The sequence below is a fragment of the Poecilia reticulata genome, linkage group LG14 (genome assembly GCF_000633615.1).
Source record: "Poecilia reticulata strain Guanapo linkage group LG14, Guppy_female_1.0+MT, whole genome shotgun sequence".
NCBI lineage: Eukaryota > Metazoa > Chordata > Actinopteri > Cyprinodontiformes > Poeciliidae > Poecilia > Poecilia reticulata.
In genome coordinates, this window is record NC_024344.1 from 931,603 (window position 1) to 952,283 (window position 20,681).

The 20,681-nt window shown below is 39.5% G+C and overlaps 1 protein-coding gene across 1 annotated transcript in view; it reads right to left on the reverse strand.

Moving 5' to 3' along the window:
- pdlim4 (PDZ and LIM domain 4) overlaps nt 1-20,681 on the reverse strand; it is a 47,826-nt gene that overhangs the window by 9,882 nt on the left and 17,263 nt on the right. Inside the window, exons 3-5 of the mRNA XM_008426896.2 lie at nt 15,203-15,284; nt 5,155-5,420; nt 2,868-3,025 (exon numbers count right to left, since the gene is read on the reverse strand). Coding sequence (XP_008425118.1) covers nt 2,868-3,025; nt 5,155-5,420; nt 15,203-15,284 — 506 coding nt within the window. The remainder of the gene's footprint in view (nt 1-2,867; nt 3,026-5,154; nt 5,421-15,202; nt 15,285-20,681) is intronic.

Consider the following 20,681-nt stretch of genomic DNA (forward strand, 5'->3'; position numbering starts at 1 on the left):
CAAGCACCTTGAAATGCCTTGCTGCTGAAATGTACTATACAAATAAATTTTGATTGATTGATTGATTAGTGTAAATATAGCCTGATGGCTTTCCTTCTCAATGTCTAGGAAATATAAATATGTTACTGCATTACAGCAATAGTAAGATGAATTTGTAAAAAAAAATAATAATGCAGAAATCATTTAGTTTGCAAGTGATTTTCTAAAATGTTACAGAAAACCAAGATAMATTTCAGGAAAAAGAATTTTATCGCAAAAACACGAGTTTCTGTTCAACTGTTTTCTTATTGTAAAAATTCCATGTCGGCTTTAACGACASAGAATATTTATTATAACAGCAACTCGACTATTATTTCTAGTAAACCGGGTCAGAGCCTGGAGGATTTCTGGCCAACTGTCACTGTTGTTTGCTTTACCTCTAAAAGCCCCTTAAACACAACATGACCTCTGCAGGAGCTCACGCCTTCAGACGGCAACCAGCTAGAGAGATTTAAAAGCTCGATAATAAAGTAAGGCGCTGCTCAACTAGAGTCACATGTCRACACAGTTTGTTTCTGGATGAGGGGAACCATTTCTGTTTTAAAAACAACAAAGATGTGAAACATCTGTGGTTAGATTTCAGATTTAAAGGCACAGAAGTAACAAAGAGACATGCAGCTTTTAAAAGGGTCTCTGTAAACTTGAAGCATCTTTCCGTTTCAACAAGGGCTTTAAGTGTCAGTCAACCCTTCAGTCCCCAAGCTGAAAGACAACTGACAGCAGACAAGAGAGGCGGCTTTTAATCTGTAAAGTTCATCAGTGGTGTTGGATTCTCTCTGCCTCCAGTCGCTTTCATCTGTCGTTAGCATTTGTCTCCTTCTTCAGCTCTTGTTTTTTGTGCTCCACCAAGTGTTATGAAGGTGATAAATTAGAGAAGCTGTGTGGTTTGGCTTTGCCCCGGGCCTCACTGCGGGAGCACTTTACTTTGTTTCTGGTGCTTTGAATTATCCTGTCAACTCTCACTTCAAAGCTACAGCCTGAAATGTTGTGACAGAATCTAATACAGAAAAAAAAAAAAACAAAGATTGCTTTATACTAAACTTGTGGGAAAAAGACTGAACAAAACATGCATTAGAATAAAAAATATTTTTAAAAAATGTAAACAAATGTACTCTTCAAAAGTATCTCAAATAAATGCAAGTGAAGCATGTTTATAATTTATACTTTTATGTTTAAGTCATGAGTGTTTTGGTTTAGTTTTGTCATTTTCTGAAGTATTTCTTCCTTGTATTCAGCTGTAGTTCCACTGATCGTTGTGTTTTCCATGTTTCTCCTTGCAGTATTTCCTGTTCAGTAACTGCTCCTCTGTTACCATCACCTCATGTCTTGAAGAGTCATTATCTTTCATTATCAGTAAACATTTATCATATTACCTGCCTCCTGCTTGTGTTTTGGTTCAACAGAAAGTGACCGTTGATCAGAATGTGGAGGAACCAGTAAATATAATGCACGATGTCCTGCTAAACAGTAACGATGTGAGAAGGAGCGTCGTTTACTTCTCTACTCCCCAAAATGGGAAAGACAAGTAACGCGTTGATGTTCATCTCAGGTATGAAATCTGTACCATAAACGTTTTCTGCTCTTTTACAGTGTTTTCTTCTTTATGTATTTTAATTAGCAAAATAGTTTGTTTTGTTTTGCAAGCTGCAACTTCAATAAATATTTTATTTAACTTACAACAAAATCGAAAATCCTACTCAAAATAAAAAAAAAATAGTCTTGAGTTCAGGGTATGATTTAGATTCTCATCTTTAAAACAAAATCAAAAGGTTTTTGTAATACTTTCTACTAGAACATATAAAAATGATATTTACTTAGAAAAGTGAAAAGTTTACTGATGCAGTTTAAAGCTGTAAACTCCACTCAGTCCAAACACTTTTATAAAGGCTCCTTTTATGTTAGATTGTAAGAGGAACATTAATGATGAATATCTTTTGTTATTGGTGTATAAATACACACTAAGTTATAATTACCTCTCCCACTCCCTAAACTTTTGTCCAGCTTCAGTGGTAAACATGAAGAGAAGGTTTTAGTTCCAGGGATTAACTTTCTACTGCTGCTGTCAGCATCACATGACTCCTCCTCAAATGAAGGAATGCCAAGTAGTCGGACAGGAAAGCCGTATTTCTCACTTTTATTGTCTTCTGTGAAGTTGTTTTTGCTCTAAATTGCTTTAACAAAACTTCCCTCCCCCGGATTTTCATCTAGTCAAGTTCTATTTTAAAACACTTAGGCTTTCTCTGTCCTTTTGTCTTTGCTTTTCTTTCGGTTATTCTATCCGTCTCTCCCCCTTCCGATCTGTCTTTTAACTCGGTTGTCAGTGTTTTTCTATAAAAGGAAAACTATGCCACTAGATAGAGGAGCTTCGGTCAGAGGTTGCCTGAGCGAGAATCACAAGCCACATCTGCAAAGCAGGAACTATTTATTCCCAAACGCCTTGTGTTTATGTGACTGTTTGGAAGAAATGCATTGATGTATGTGAGCAGAACTCGATGCTTATTTCATGCCTGCTTTGAAGTAAACATAMCTGTATTGTGACAGCTGGTGGTAAAGTTGTGCCGAGTTTTTTTTACATGTATCTTTTTAAGCTTGACAAAGCCACAAATTAAAATGTAAAACTTTCTAATTCTGTTTGTCATTCTGAACCATTTCCTTTCACTTCTGCATWGAGAGTAAAACACTTCAACGGAGAATAACTCAACCTACAATCCCACTATTCAACAATCAGAAGACTTTGTACATATTTGAATTATGCTGATATTTCTAAAAMGCTTTGGATCGATTCCATTTGTTGTTTAARTATCAGACAGAAACACAGGAGGCCGTACCTCCGTCCTCAGCGTCCAGGATCTCCTGGAGGTATTTGAAGGAGCCAGACTGTTTGGGCGCAGAGACAGGCTCTTCGTAGTCCTGGAGCATCTTGTAGACATCTGACTGGGGGTCGAAACCATTACGGCTCACTGGGGACTGCGGAGGAGGCTCTGGACTGAAAACCACATAAGAAGCATGACTCGGTAAAAGTTTTTGCAAAGCAGCCAACAGATGACGATTAGGAGCGAAGAAGGGTGAAGAACAGCATGTGTTTGGCAACGGATTGAGGAGGAAAGAATAAATCTCTACAGATTCCGGTTTACCCACACAAATGCTGATTATGCAGCATTATTTTTATATGAACAAAACACAGCTAATAAAGAAACAATTTACTTAAAGTGTAGATCCAACATTATCCAGTGGTCAACCTGAGTCACATGCTGCACAACCTGCAGTTACATCAAATGTGTGTAATGTTGTTTTGAAGAGCCTGGTTAGTGATGCACCAACCAATCAGCCAGGTTGTCATGAGCTGAAAATCTTTATCGACTTAAATGCACCAAMACTGCACTGAGTCTGTAAAYGCATAAAGAAACAGAATGCTGTTTGAAAAAATTTATTTTGAGTTTTGTTAAAATCAGATAAAAGGTAGATGCAAATGTTTACTACTTCCAAAGAAACAGCAGCACATTATTGTTTAATGGTTACTGTCTCTTACATTCAATCTGCATTTGGAGGTAATATTTAAATAAATAAGTCTATAACTGTATCAGCCAGGAATAATATGTTTTGATATTTAAATCATTTCTTGGGAACTTAAAACTTATTGGGCTGTTTTTCTACAAAGCAAAATGTTTTGGTAAAATTAGGTGATTGACAAACAATCATCAATAACTAAATTGATTTATCTCTTTTACATAAGATTCTATATTATAACCTTATCTATTAATTGAAGTTTTGATCCTTGTTTGGGTCACATTGATTCTTTATAATCAACTTTAGTCACAGGGCTGGAAACGTCAGCGGCAGTACAAACTGACGTGGTCACCAGCCACGCTCCTGTTTATGCTCTGAATAATCCGGTCCGAACAAATATTTTTAACACTGGATTTAGGTTAAATAAACAACAATGAACTAAGAAAAACCAAAGAATATAAAAGGGAAAAAAAATCAAAAGTGCAAGAGTGGAAAAACGTTTTTATAAAATCAGAATGGAGGCACCAGAACCAGCTGTTTCCTTTTCTCTAGATGTGATTCCTTATGCTGGGATTAGTCTGGGATTATCAGCCGCTCCAGGCCACGCCTGTGCTTGCTCATTCATCCAGATTGAAAGCTTCAAGCTTTAGGAAGATGACGAGCTGAGCTGCTGACAGATGTGTGCAGAGCAGACACACTTTGTCTCCAGACTCCTTTTCAGGAGCACCAGGAAGTTACATGACAGAAAAAACGAACGCTCAGCTCTGTTTGAAGTGAAGCTCAGTGATCGAGTAAAATGGCAGTAATGAGCTCAGCTGGAGAAGCAGAACGACAGAAGTCAATGGGTGCCATGAAAATAGTTTTAAATACTGGGTTTTCCGTTGGGCTTGGGGTGGAGACCTGGATGGGATTAACAGTCCAGTTGCAGGGAACTCTGGGAGTTTTTCAGAGGATGTTCACCAGGGAACAGGAGACACAGGTTTATAACCCGCTGAAGGGAACACACAACAGCAAATGGCTTTTCCAGGCCATCGGGGGCGAGCCGCGCAGGTGTGTCACAGGATATCCAAACTGTGTCTCTGTTAGGATCCGCACATACCGACATCTGCCATGTATGACATACTGCAGCTCTGTTTTTAAATGAAATCCTACTTTGTTTTAACTTGATGGATTTCAGAGCCCGTCGCTGGAGACGGGCTCCTACTTCCTTGTGTGGTTTTCTCACAGCCGTGGTGTGCAATGAGGCTGATCTGGGAAATCTCACGGAGAGATATTCTGAAAGCCAACAAGCCTTAACAGCTTGCACGGACATGGTTCACTGTTCTCCACTCGTACAGGTTGCAGCAGGAGAACAACATGGATCTCTTTGTTCTTTCTTTAATCTGGGTTTATATGGAACAAACACATTAAAATGAGGGCTTATTTTGATGGCAGCTCTACAGAAAAGCTCAGAAAGGCAGAACAAGACTAATTAAAACAGCAGAAATAAGGTGCAAATTAGAACAYAAAAACAACCTCACACAGCTAATCCACAAGAGCTATTGATTCTGCAAATTATGGCTCATTGTCGGTACTTATGTCGTTTGAAAATCGCGTTTATTGTCTCACCTGTGTGTGGCGCTCAGGCTGAGACCCCCCATCTTGCCTGGCAGGGATCTGTCCCCGTTGCTGCCATTGTGAGCATAAAGCCCTGCTGGGTTGTTGTACTGGGCATGCCCAGTTCCGTTCCCATGTCCATAGCTGTGGCCGTTGTTGGGTCTGGTGTGTCCATTATTCAGGTGAGTGGGCTGAGGAGTGAGAGGGGACTGCGGGTCAGAGGTGTACGAAGGTTTACGACCGTAGCTGCCAGAACTGCTGCTGATGGGACGGAAATTCTGCAAAAGAGAAAAAGAAGAGGAAGAAAGGCATGTCAGAAGGGGTGACTTTAATATTTAAATGGAAAATAGATTAAAATCAAACATAATAGTGGAGATGATGCTTGGAGATTTTTATGGAAAAGAAACTTGAAAACGTTTAGAAAAGATTCCACTTTCTGTTTGCTACTGCTTTCCAATAGGAGTCAAATATTAGTTTTTATGATATCTTGTCTATTTTTTGTTACATTTGCATTTAGTTTGCTTTGCCTCGACACCTACACAACTCTGCTGTATCCTTGGAGTTTGTGCAGAGGTCAACACCCTCCTCATGCATTTGCACAAACGCAATGGTGACATCATCGAGCTGCTCTGTGTTTACTGCAGCTATCAGCGCACTTAAGAGATAATGCTCGCTTTGCAGCCGGGCTCGGATGTCTCACAGACAGAATTTTCCAGATAAGGTTTTACTGCAACGCTCGCGCTTATGTCACCACTTCTGATACCGCTTCAGGCCTTTGAATCTCTAAGATAGCCAGCAGCTTTACTGACTAAACAAGGCTGCACATTATCACAGCTTCAGTTTTTAAACATTTTAGCTGAGATGGAGAAACTTGTTTACAAGTTCGACCGAGAAACAGCATGAAAAACAGATTTCTGTAATTCTGAGCCAGTGGAATGGGTGCTTGCGTGTGTGTGTGTGTGTGTGTGTGTGTGTGTGTGTGTGTGTGTGTGTGCGTGTGTGTGCGTGTGTGTGTGTGTGTGTGTGTTCTGGGTGGTTTAAAGTGCCTCAGTCACAGGTGTTGGAGGTTCAGCGCCTCTGCAGCCAGAACCCCTGTTATTTCAACAGATGGATCTGCTGGATGTCCTCCTGTTCTCAGCTTTCCCCTGGACCACACACCCCCCCCCACACACACACCCCCCAGACACACACACACCCCACACACACACACACACACATACACACACACAAACAGGTCTATGGTAATCATGCAATCAAAGCTTTTCAAAGTGTAGTAGGATTTCCCTCTACAGCAGCAAGCCTTAGCTTTGAAATTTCCCACCATTGTCCAGTCTATATGGAGGACCAACACTGACATAATAAAAAATAAAAGCATAAATACATATTTATTATTATGTCAGTGTTGGTCCTCCATAAGTCCCATGCTATTTAAAGAAAATCTAAACCACAAACACTCCTTAAAAATTCAATGAAGAGTTTACAGTCAGAGTTACAGCAACTACAATAAAGTTTTCTCCACTTTTTCATGTTGCAACCATAAACATCAGGAATTTTATTATTTTATGCGACAGACCAACACAAGATAGTTCTTATTTTTCTTTTATAATATTTGAAAATCGTGTTGTGAATTTGTATTTAGGTGAAACCAGTTTGGCTGCAGTTCCATCTGTAGGTCCTTTGGGGTTTTGCCTCTAACAGCTTCATACATCTGGAGACATTTTCGCCTGATCTGCTTTGCAATAAAGCTCAAGCCAAGTCAGGATAGATGGAGAACATATGAAGGATGCACTTCAAGTCCTTCCAAAGATTCCAACAATGGATTTGGGTGTGAACTTTGACTGGGCCATTCCACACTGGAATTCCAGCGTAGATCTGACCGGTCGTTGTCCTACAAGAAATCCTACCTCCCTGTCAGTATAAAGTGTTTTACAGACGCTAACAGGTTATTCCATGATGTCAATGTACCCAACTTCTAACTTCATATCAACTCTAATCAGCTTCCGTGTTGCAGCAGTATGATGCTGGCACCACCATGTTACCCAGCCTGACTGGTGTGTGCGTGCAGAATGATGTTTTCCCCAGACTTAGCGTTTTGGGTGCAGAGTGAAACGATTTATTTTGGTCTCATTTAACCAAAGCACTTTCTTTTTAATGTCTCCTGTTTGGTTGTTACAAGCTGCAACAAGCCTTCATGGCTTATCTCAAMAATCATTTTCTTCTTGCTATTTTTCCACAAAAGCCAGAGTGGAGTTCATAACTAATACTTATCCCATCATCACCTGGATTGTTGTATTGTTCATGCCGCCTCAGTCGTGGATCTCTGCAGCAGTCGGATTAGGTGAGCCACTCACTTCCTGTTTTAGGATAGTAGGTTGAAAAGTGATGGTAGACGTTTAAGCTCCACAGTTTGACCCGTCTGGTGAGTTTCTGGGTCTTCATGTTGCCGTTTATTCACTAATGAACCATTACTAATGGGAAAACAGAACCTGAAGCCTTCACTGAATAGTATTTGTAATGAAGGACTGAAAATTCACATGTTTTTAATGTTAATTTGTTACAAAAAAGTCTAACATTTGTTAAGCATAGGGCTTTTTTTATTGTGGTATTACATATAATTCTACTAAAACACATTTAATTTTGTGGTTTTAGTCCAACAGTGGAAAAAGGCTAAGTTCTTAACACAAAAGTTAAATGTGAATTACTTTTGAGAGGCAGTTTAGAAGAAAAGAAACACTAATTCTGAGTAATGACAACCAAACAGGTGAGTCAAGATCCTGCTTGTTGTCTTTAGCTTCTTATTCTTACACTGCTGACCGCATGACAACCACATTAAGGCCTCAGTGTTTTGGTAAGTCCTTTGGTTTAACCTAACAGTTTAGGAGTTTTGAATAAATTAAATTCTGAAATCAACTTTTGTTTTAAAATGAAAAGATCCACCAAAAATGTAGCATTGGCAGGATTTTTGAAGTTACTATTACTAGTTTGTGCCAAACCCTTTTCCCTCCTGTTGTCTCCTTTTCCCCCTCTAACAAAACATTTTGATAATATTCAACTTTTAAGATTTCTGTTTCTGACTGCTGTCCTCATGTGCACTTTTTCTTCATCCTCTTTAATCTTTCAATTTCCTGAGAATATATCCATAACTGAGGCAGAATTACTTCAAAAACAAATGGCTGTCCCTACATGTTTTTAGTCTTCATTATTCGTTTCTCATTCTTAGACAAGGTTAAATCTCCAGATAACAATCAGAAGAATAACTGATACAATCGGGCGAGTTTAGTCATGCCTGTGCTCTTAGAAAAGTGGGAAGGAAAATCCTTGAGAGTGGATTTTGTTACACGTTCCAGTTGAAACTTAATAGACATTTGATTTATGATACCGATCTATGCAAACATGAGTGGAGAACGACAGGTAATCCTTTGTTAACATATATAATGACATGTTCAAAAGAAAGATAAAAGTCGAAGAATCGATTTTTGTTTTACAGACCTAGAGGTAAGTGACCAAGAAGAGCTACACAAAGTTTGTTTGCTCAGCCCCTGGTTGTAAATGTGCTAAAGATTAGATGCTATTATCCTTAGAATAAAATGAATAAAGGTGACGGATGTGCTCTGATCTTCCAGCTACGATATACACCTGTATTCTGCATTTCCTGCAGAAAAACCTGGGACAGTTTCAACCGAACACACCTGACTGAAATGAGGTGACTTCATGTGTTTTGACTGAACCCAGCCAAGCCAAACCTGTCAGCCTTTCCTTTTGTCTTTTCATTCTTGCAGCGCTCGCTCCGCTCTCCCTGTCCACGCCCGTTCCACAGATATTTTCTTTAGATGGATGGTAGATTTATAAGGCAGCACATCTGGTGCATGCCTTATAAAAATGCCAGTATGGTTACATTCAGAACCTGTTAGTGCCTTTGAGGTGTAGGAACGGTGTAGCAGTTTGCAGTCTTTAAGTTACTTGTGCCAAATCTTCATCAATAAAGATGCATATTTTCATTTTAAAAGTTTAGAGATGTTGATGTTGGCTTTTATCTAAAGATAAAATAGCCCTTTATTACTCTTACAATTCAGTCAAATTTGGTGCAATCTGCTTTTCCAAACAAAAACAGACTGAACTACTCTATGAGGCCCAGCATTGTCCAATTCCCATAAATCGAGGAATCCACGTGATTCCACCAGCGTGCTTTTCACTCGTAACCAAGCATGGCTAATGTTTCAGGAAGACTTGCAGTGTAAGGGAGTGTGTACACACAGGAAGGACCATGAAGAGTGAGGGCAAAGAGAGAAAAGCATGTGTTTACTTTTGACTGTACTTACACACTTCAAAATGTGTTACTGGGATCATTTTAAGCCACAAACATGTCCACTCAATACACTGAAAGAAAGTCCAATGTCTCAATGCGCAGCTACAAGCGGGTCAGACTGTGGCAGAGCGGTGATCCGGGACCAGAGGACAGATGTTGGGGGTTGAAAGGTGGAGGAGCTTAAATGAAAGCACATGTTTGTTTATAACTGGAGACTAAGACTTAAACCCAAATCCTTCACCAGGCACACATACAAGTTCATGACAATGCTGAAACATGCACCCACTTCCTGTCTTTGCTGCCTCCTGCATAGTTTAATTCAAGCTTTTCAGATAGCAGCCTGCACTACTAACCAAACACAAACCGGGGCTTCACGGTTCCCTGGGCCTGACCCCTGTTTGAAAAGGCCTGACGACAACAAAGAGTATCAAGTGCTGCAGAAAAGTTGGTCTGAAAATGTTAAATGTTTTACAAACATTATGCAATAAAGAAAAAGTTAATTCTAATAAATTTGTAAATGACCTAATCACACATATGGATTTATGCTTTAGTAACAGTTTTACTGACCATACAGTTAAAATAGAAAGTAGCAGCCAGGAGCTGCTGACCAGTAAASTAGATTAACTAACAGGAGTTCTGGAAGTTTGTTGTTCTGCAGCATACAGTTGTAGATAAACACATACCAAGAAAAACCAATGACTGTAGAAAAACAACTGTTGCTGCAAATTAATAGAAGGGTCAAGGTCATTGTGCAGTAAGAAACATTTTTCACATGCCAATTTTTCAATGAGAGGACAGGAAAGAAAGTGACAATGCTCCATCTTAGAATCTACAGGCCTCAGCATTACAATCAAAAGAGACTTAAGATGTGTTTAGTTTGATTTGAATGCTTCTATGAAAGGTTTTTTAGCTTATATATTCAGGGTTGGTTGGCTGCATCTGAAGGCAACTCCAACTTCAAGTCTCCAATCTTCTTTGGACATAAAAGTGTGTGTTTGTTTGTACTTATTACTTTACTGTTCGTACCTTAGAAGTGAGTCATTCTTAATTTCCCTGTACTGATTCTCTGCACATTGACAATAATTCATTCACTGAAGAAGAGACAAAAGCAGAGATATCTGCCAATAATGTACAGCAAAATGTCTGGCAAAAGTCAAGCACAGCCTGTAAAGATGTGTGTAGTAGAACCTCAATAAATGTTTTTTTGTTTATGAAAAAAACTGGTATAATATTTTTAAAGCTTGTTCCAGTGTTACTGCCTGGACCAAGGAGTTTTGTGGTCGCTGAAAGGCCAGTAATCCACTCTTAATCCACATGTAGTGTTCCCATTTTTCACTAAAGAAGCTTTAAATCAAAGCTGTATCACGGCTAAATCAGAGTTAAATACTCTCAGGTGGGTTTGCCATTAGAAAGAAGGTCAAAATGAGTCCAAAATGGAACCCTTTTAATCTGCACACACATGAAAATGAAAGATGTGTAAATCAAATGCATCTAAATGATTCCAGACAGGTGGAGCCTCATGAACAAAAAAACGTTTTAACGACTCCATCTACTTCACAACATGCCGAGAGCTACGCACCTGAAACCGATGTGGACATTTCAGGGGATTAGTGGTTAGGTAGTGAACACAAACACTCATATAAAAGCAAGATGATTTGCAGGTGGGATGTCAAAGAAGAATATTTTGTGAATTACTGAAGCATTCGGTACACCAAACAGTCAGGCTTGCTAAGGTCAATAGACCATTAAATAATTGGACATCCCATCTTGAAAGGAACAGCAGCTTTAACAGCAAATACTTCAAAACAACGGCATTGTTCCTTTGACAAAACAAATGTGCTTTATGTGCACACTTTTTGTTTTAAAAGCATAATTCAGTTCCAGGCAGTGGGGGAATTATGGCCTGCAAGTCATGCAAGGAGTTTATCTGTCAGCTCCTATTAATGTTAGCTTGGAGAATTTGCTTTCTGCTGCCAACGCCTGAGCTGAGACTGGAAGCTTCCAGTGACGTGTGATCCAGACCTCTCGGCTTCATCATTGTGAGGCCCCATTCTTTCCACAGGACCATAGTTCTCGACCACAATAGCTAACAGTATAATGATAGGTTAGCTGCCATGAATGACACTGAGGGACTGTGAGCCAGAAGAACTGCTGTTTGACTTAAACATTGACAGCAGGAATTTCCCACTTACTTGAAGCTGCCACTTTATAACTTCAGTGAAGACACTTTAAAACACGAGTAACTGATAGAGTAGTGTAACCATACTGGTGTGTGAAAATGTTTAAGGAGAAAAGCTGATAACCACGCAGTTAAAGCCATTTATAAAAAAATCTGACGCATATTTTGTAAAGGTCTTTTTTTTTTTTATCCATTAAACAGACTCTCACTCATAACGGATTCAGACTTTGCATTCAGAACTGCTGCGCTATTAGAAATTGATTTTAGCTGGTCAATAAGCGGGTCAATCTGTTGGGGCCGCTAGCCTCCACRCTGCTGCTGGACAGACAAGCAGATTCTTTTTGCCAATTGTAAATTGACGTCACCCTCATAAGGTAGCACTTAAAGATGGTCATACTTTAAATTCTACACCATGACTACTGGTGGAAATATTTCCAATCAGCCAAATGTGTTTTTCTTGTAAGTGTGGAAAAACTGCAGGTACTTTGCGTCCTGCAGTTTTTCCACTGCGTGATTAGCAATGCTGAGCAACTGGTGGGGGAGGAACTGTGGTGCATTTCTCAATGTCCATGAAGAGGAAGAAAACGTTTTCTGAAACCTCCTTAGGAGGTCTTTAAAACATGAGATTAGGAATTATGGTGAATTTTGTCATCTGCTGGGAGCTTAGAGTGGATTCTCTGCTGGTCTGTACCATGGAGAGCCAGGTGAGGATGTTTGGGGGTTTGGTCAGGAAGCTCCAGGTTTGGGAGGTTTTCTAGTGACATCCCAGAAGGAGGAAACCCAGATTTCATTGGAGGAACTGTGTATCCCCTCATTGGGCTACGGTTTCCACTAAATACATTTTGTATTAACTTGTACTCTCTACTTTTCAGTGATGCTTTATAAGTGCTTCTCAAAAATTCCCACCGGATGGCAAACATGTAATTTGGATTCATGTTGACACAGAGAAGTAAAGGCAAACGATTGGCCGTTTAAAAAGCTGCAGGAAAGAAGAACGTACTGCAAGAAAAGATTGATGACAAAACAAAAAGAATAATACACTTAAAACGAAAGCAATTTACGACGACCTACTGATGACACCTCATCATGACCTAACCCTTACCCCTCGCCTTTATCACAATCATTTCTATTTTAAGAAGTTACATTGGCCATCCTGTGGTCACTCTTTCCAAAATATGAGCACAGTTCCTAAGACAAAACCCTGCATCATATGGTTCTACTGTTTTATATAAACAGTCACATCGCTGCTTGGTTGGTAGCCAAAAACTACAGCATTTCCTCCAAAACTTTTACGAGAGTCTCCAGGGCTCTCAAGGTGAAAGGAAACATCTCACACCTTCCATGTGTCACTTCCTGCTCAGTAGAATATTCCCATAAATCAGACTGGAATTTCCAACTATTTAAGAAATATCCCATCTGTTAATCTGGGACTGCAAGAATAAACGCACCATTTTCAAATGCTGTCGGCTAACAAAGTACTGTTACCCTTAGCATGAAGCCAGATTTTTACAAGTGAATTGTAAATACAAGTTTTGAATGGCAGACCTTTTTTTACTGAAAACAAAATGTTTAACTCAATTGTCATGCCCAGTCAATCTCTGTTGGCCGTTTCTACAGCAGCTCCTCACTGCTCTGATATAAAAACCAGAGCCAAAAATATCACACGGCACAAGGTTTGAGTCAGCCTGTGTGAGCAAGGTCACGATGTGTATATCATTTCCACTGAGACTCAGGAACAATCAGCATTGTGATCCGTTCAAAAAACAGYCGGAAACAAAGAAAGAGACAGCTGTGGCTCGGGGAGCGGATGTTTCCTCTGTTCATGCTAAGAAGATTCCACCTGAGTGCGACACTGAAGTGGCCCTGAGCTGCTCAGGTTCACTTTACTGAAAGAGACGCCACAGAGCATTTTTAGAGTTTGCTGAAGGACAAAGGAAGGACTGGATGAGATGATACAGAGATAGAGAAAAAGGAAACGGGGAGAGCTGCTCTCATGTTTCCACCAGGCAGAGCGCTCCTGTCACGCTCGTCTGTGTTTGTATAAACTGATGCTGATGGTCTGCCTCACTTTGGTCTGGGATTTGCTGTAGCTTTTGCATGTTAAACCAGGACCTCAGATTGGACTGACTTTGAGTCAGGAAGGCTGAAGGGCCGCCGGTTTTACAGAAACAGATTTGGACAATTTTCATTATCTCTGAAAAAGAGAACTAAATGAACAGGACTACACAATAGATTAAATATAGTTTTATTAAAATCAAATATCTTAAAGGATTATATGCTGTGTAATATTTGCTGCTCATAGCTTCACACTTTCCATAGAAATAGTATCTTTGGTCAGCTGGAATCTCACTCCAGTTGATACTCACACCTGATACGTATATGAAGAAATGCACAAAGAATTTAAAAAATAAACAGTATCATCTCGTTTACAGTATTTATTTATCCTGAATTAATAACACTAAGCTCTGTCTGGTAACTTCTGCAAAATGATGTGAAAGAATTAATGCATGCTTTGTAAATGTTTCTTTTAAAATACGAATGACTGAAGTCACTACGGTGATCTGTTTCACAGCTGTATTACTTATTACTGAGAAAATCACTGCTGGCTGGAAATGGTTGACAAATACTAAAAATATCACAGCCTGGTGTAGGGAAACTCCCCTGTTGAGAAATCAGCTGATGTAGATAAGAAGTAACCTTTAAAATTGATACTAGAAGTGAAAGTGAATATTTTTTAACAGAGCAATAGTGCTAACCTTCTGTATATTTTGTTACAAATGCAGGTCAGGCTCAATTCTACCACAACAGTCCTTGACAACTGAACATCTCTCACGTATACAATACTCTCATTGTCTGTTTCCATCCTACAAACTCTTCACGCACAACATATGTACACACATGCTTACACCCAACACACGTCTCATTCTCTATGTGCTCAGAAACAAGCAGCCGTGCCAGAAATTGGGGGGGAGAAAAAAAAATGGAAAAAGCTCATCTGGTGGAGTTCATCATGCCGTGAATCTCCTTTTGGCAGCTGATCATTTGGAGAACAATCGAGACACTATTTCAACACGGTTCCAGCGAACAGTGGGACGCATTCTCCCATTTATAACCGAGTTAATGACCATGTACATGCAGCTTGTGGATCGAGTTTTGCGCTCGTTTCCATAGATTCTGTTTGCTGTCAAAACAAACTGGAACCACTCAGCCACTATGTTGTAAAGGTCACAGTTATGGCCGCAGGCATGACTTACCTTCTCCTGTGGGAGATGCAAAGGGCTGTAAAAGACACTATTATTGACAGCTGATGTTAGAGCATAACTCAAATTTAGCTTCACTAGATTAAAGATTTGATGTTGGGTAGTAAAAATCAGTCACTTTCTCTTTTATGCTGCCATATACTTACCTCCACTATTTAAATGTCTTTCCTAATGAATGAATAGTCTCCTAGTAAGGCCTGATTATAGTGAAACTGAGAGATGAGTTGTGACCGCTTCCAAATTTTATGCAAATTTCATTCTGACAAAACACCCTCAGACTTGTTATTTGGGAAATCCAGAGAAGACGGTGGTTACCTGTGCATCARGCTCGACGAACGGACTTATCTTTCCATCTTCGCTGACAGTTGGTGACCACACTCTCTCTCCAGATCCCGACCTGAAACACAATCCCCATGAGAGGCGGCGTTAAATACTGCCAACGTACACTGTAGTGCTCAAGCGTCTGAAAATTTCTGCTGAGACTGATGGATTTTTTCCTTTTTGTTGCTGACAATATTCCTTCTGTATTAAGTGTCATTTTTTCCGAGAGTGAATTACTAAAAACTAACAAAGAAAAAGTGAAAGTAGACACTGTTCCTATTCGTTTTTCTGGCATGACTAAGCCAGGAAAAAACCATCAACACATAGTGTAATTGTTGGAAGTGTTAGAAAAAATGTTTTTTTTAATTTTTTTTACAAATATTTAAGAAGTACATTAAGTTTCTGTAATCAACCCCCTGTACTCTTATACCCATTAATAAAATCCATTGAAATAAATTGCAGTCAGAAGATACATTTGCCAAGTAGAGTCTCTTACTCTTGGAAAGAGCGTTGCACAACGACAGACATGTTAAGATACGTCCGTCTACTTGATGTGACCAGCCAGAAGGAGAGCACTGATCAGAAGCAAGATGGCCGCTCTGGAGGAGCTGCACAAATCAACAGGACAACCAGGAGTCATGAACTTCCCAATCTGGCAGCGTGACCGCTGCAGTTAACCACAACCCACAGAATGGAAGCTGCTCAGGTCAAATGAAAAACAACATTTTTGCTGCATGTGGGGAAAAAATGACTGCAGATATCCAAAGAGCAAAAGATGGTGGCGACAGCAAGTTTGTTGTGATCATGCTTTATTAGTAAAACTAGTAGTTTTTCATAAAAATGTTGTGGTTGCTGCATTACAAACTATGAAAAAGTGCTGGTTGTATTATTGGAAGGAACTCTAAGAGCAGCTGATTTGTACATTTGGCAGGTTTTACCTCTGGAAATGAGTACAATTACTTCTCATCCCTCCAGACACAGAGCGACATAGTAAAGTAACACCCAACACTTCAATKAGATTTATAGTTTGGATCACAGCCAGTTCTTACTACTAATGTACAGAAGTAGAGATAACTCTATTACTGCTATCTAGCATTGTTAGATTGTTCTTTTGTTTGTATGCATAATAACTAACTGCAGCTGAAAACACTTATGAAAAAGTGCACAACATACTGAATGATTGCTATAGTAAGATGGATTATTTATTGCACTTCTCAATGGGCCTACTGCATATATATAAGCAGGTGTTCACATGATTCACCTCTTCCTTTAGAAAACATACAGAAAAATGCTTCAGTGAAACCAAAAATGTGTCACCTTTTCCAGATAAAACATTGTAATTCATTCAGAGCTCTCTTCAGTTCCGTTTCACCGTCAACTTATGTGTAAATGTCACAGAGAAGATTGAAGAGGGGTTCTTTAAGTAACATGAATCCAGATGAACTGCAGTGTTGAATGTGAAGAAGGGAACGCATGAAGCTTTCTTAAGGGTAACACCGGGCCAATGTGCTAAAGAACAGCATATATACCCACAAAAAACACAAATGTGAGTGTCTGCCTGTAGTTGCTGACACCACAGAGGGGTGAGGTTTTGTCAAACTAGATGAGATCACTGGGTTGCAAGCTGGCACAGCATTGCTCAGGCTGAGGCAATGCTCCAGATATGAGCCACGGAGGTGTTGCTATCAAGGATGCTCTTATGAGGCGCCGAGTGTCTGCCGGATGAGCAGCAGCTCCAGAACTGCGTAGGAAGAACGCTCCCGCCCTTGGACTAAGACCTCCATGATTCAGAAGCAGAAAGTCATAATTCTTTCCCCAGTTTGTTTGGTTGCAGTGGTTACCACACAAGCAGCCTATTCAGATATGAAAGTTCAAACTCAAGCCTGCTGGCCGGACCGACATTTTTAAAGAGTCAAACAAAAACAGGCTAAAGTGGAAAGTATCACAGGCTGACCGGTTTGAACCTCACATTGTCGGCTCCACCAAACCCAGAATTACTCTGAAGACACATGTTGTTTATCTTTTGAAATAAAAAAAATAAAAAAGTCCAGCTGGAAGACAGCTGAACTCGATAAGCTGGTTACTTCATCCAGTCAAATATACTCAGTTCTTTTTCTAAATGACAGCAAAATATATGTAGCAGCAGATCAGTAAATAAATGTGTATTCAGTTACACACAATGGACTGCACAAATGGAAAGTGTGATATTCATTTGTCAACAATTCGTACAACCAATAGTATTCCAGCTGTATTTATGCTGAAGTTAAATTACACATCCTCTGGTTGGAGTATTTACAAAATGGGTGTCAGAGAAGGGAAAATCTACATGAACTCAAAAATCGTTAAAAAAAACCAAATCCACTATACCACAATCACAGACAATAAAAATATAGAGAAAACAGCTGACAGCCAACTGTGCTCAAATAACAATATTGGTGATCAATGATCATTCCAAGCTTCTACTAGATTCATGGTTGTATTTGTCTCTAATCAAAAGCGTTTAGGAGAAAGTTCTCCTGCTCTCTATAGGATACAACCAAAGCTGCTACTTTCTCAGCTGAAAGAATTTCATTGTTCTCTCCCCTGGGTGAAAAACATTTAAAAGCACCGTTTCAGGCATTCCTGGACAAAATCTGGTTGCGGTTGATGATGAGATCAAATTATCCAATGACTCCCCCAGTGCTTTAAATGCTGAAATCAWAACCACATAAAAGAGAGAAACGTGAGAGGACAGATGAGACGGGGGGGGCAGCAGAGGCAGGGAGCAGACCTGTGAGTAAGCTGGTTCCTTTGGAGGTTTGCTTTTTGTTTTGCCCCAGCAGGAGTCCGTTGATTCCTTTGCTCTCATGCCGTTTTCATGCTCAATTCCTCAGCTGTGACTCACAGGTCACAAAGTMAGGGTGAGACATGAAGGGCAAATCCTCCACCAAGGGGAACTTTAACTCTATCTCTAATTTCTATGATTCTTTCCAAATCCTTAATACCTTCTATCTGGAGATGATGGGATTTATTTTTAATATGTAGTAATACTTAATATGTTCTCCTCATTTAAAACCTTCTGATCCTGGATGTTTTTGTTTAAACTCATGTTTATGTAACTCAAGTATTACGGCAACAGAAAACCCTTCTGATTATACAACCTTCCAAAAATGTCTTACCCTTTTAACCCATTAGGCTACAACCATAAACTTTAAATGTATTTCAGTAAAATATAAAATAGACCAACGCAGAACAGAGCATACTTGTGAAAAGGACTAAACAGGATCCAGGGTTTTCATTTTTTGTTTACAAACAAAATCTTGCGTTCAGCCCTATTTACTCTTCTCTGCACCACTAATTAGTACATCGAGTTCCCCTTATGTGTAATTTAATCTCAGAATAAAGACGTCTGCTTTGTGGCTATGTTAGGTGGAAAATTAGCACTTTACATCACMATAAACACATTCCAACTACAGCGACAGCRACGTGAGGTGGGGATGCTTTTCTTTAGCAGCAGCAAGGAAGTTAAAATCCAAATAAAATACGTTGAGGTGTGTGGTTACACTGTGAAAATGCTTAAAGGGTATGGACGCCCAAACACAGTAACATTCACCAAGTGAACCAGTTGACCTAATGGCTACTTGTGGTAATTTGTAATACTTTACCAGCAAGTTTATATCCTAGTCAAAACAAATATGAATGGCATATTTTTAAACTATAATTACCCTCGACTGGGATCATCTGCTCTCAATAAAAAAGAGGCGACTAGAATTTCATTTGTGTTGCTATATTTCTGTTAAACGGTTTCACTGAAACCTCCTGATGATTCTAAATGTTATGGACTTTGGTTTGGAAAGCGACTCTTCAGTGCTTTTTTGTAAATGGGAGTTTTTAAAGTTTTGAAGACCAAACACAAAATCTCCTTCAATCCAGCTCTGCAGAAGCCAAACCCCACTGATTGCAACGCTGAAAAATAAAGCGGGTTTGTGCCATTTGGTGCAAACCTTTGTTTAAACTTCCAAACCACCAAGTAGAATTTTAATGAGAACAGATGATTCTTCATGTTTCACAATAACTACTTAGATGACATGAACACGACACTGTTTCACACGCAGTGCGGAAATGATGACTCATTTTTCATCGCATTAACTGGCCACACACGTCTCTTTCCAAAGACGTTGACCAGCGGTGGAAACATGCATCCCAACCACCATAATCTGTCTGTCATGCTCTTCAGACAAAGGTTTTCTTCAACAAGCTCTGGCAGAATGACAGGGACTGCAATGAGGTGAAGGCACCACGAAAGAAATGAAGAAAAGATAGAAAGAACTGAGTCGGATGGGATTTGGGTTTGGAGGGGGAAACCGCGGTAGGACACGTTAAGGTTGTGGAGGACAAGGAGGGAGGATTAAAGCGAGGAAAGGTTTTCCTCTCCAGCTGGGTCAGATGAGTAAATGTCTGAGAATACGAGTCTGTCCACGTCCTACAAAGCCACACTAAATTTAGGCACAACACGTGTGAAGAGGGATTCTTCCATTTTTCCTTTGCAAAATGACAAGGCGGATTTAAAGACTGAGGTCATGAAGTAACAGAGAGAGAGAGAGTCAGGCATGCGTCAGCAGGAAAGTATGATGAAAAACGGAAAGATGTCGTTCATTGTTGATGCCAGAATTATTTTTTCATTCTCTTCCCTGTTTTTCCATTCTTTCAATCAAAATGATCCTTGATTCTTCTTTCCCCTAAGGGATTTCTAAGCATAGCCCAACCAGTGACCTGTTAAAAAACAAAGTTGAGCTAAACTAAGGTTAATGTTTAGAGTATTTTTGCAGTATCTCTTTAAATTGGGCACAGAATTTTGACAGAGGCTAATGAGGTTAGCATTTTTAATCAGGGTTGCTAAAATACATTCAGATCATAAGATTTTTGGAAAAGATACATAATTTTTAGGGTCATTGTTTTGCAAATTATAACTAAATGAATTCTATAAGCTAATTGTTTTACTTCCTAATATTTCTAAAATACACTATGCCATAAAATCATTTGCCTCCTTCCAGTATACAGTTTTTTACCTTTTATTCCTAGAAGTGGTGTGACTCTTGAAATAAGACTGCTGACGACTCATGCAGGCCACAAATGAACCCAGAAAAATAAATAAAGACTAGTGTTCATATGTCAACAATAAAAATAGACAATGAGCAAAAATGGCATTCCTGGAAATGTTCCAAGTCCAGAAAACTGAAGACAAACATCATCCTGATGGTCCCAAAGGCCTTTAGGGAAAATTTGTGGACTAATGTGTGAATGTTTTATATGGTTAAAACTAAAAGCATGTCAGAAAAACAATGTCACATATGGTTATATATGGTGGTGGAAGAGTGATGGCTGCACAGTGGCGCAGTTGGTAGAGCTGTTGCCTTGCAACAAGAAGGTTCTGGGTTTGATTCCCGGCCTGGGGTCTTTCTGCATGGAGTCTCCATGTTCTCCCTGTGCATGG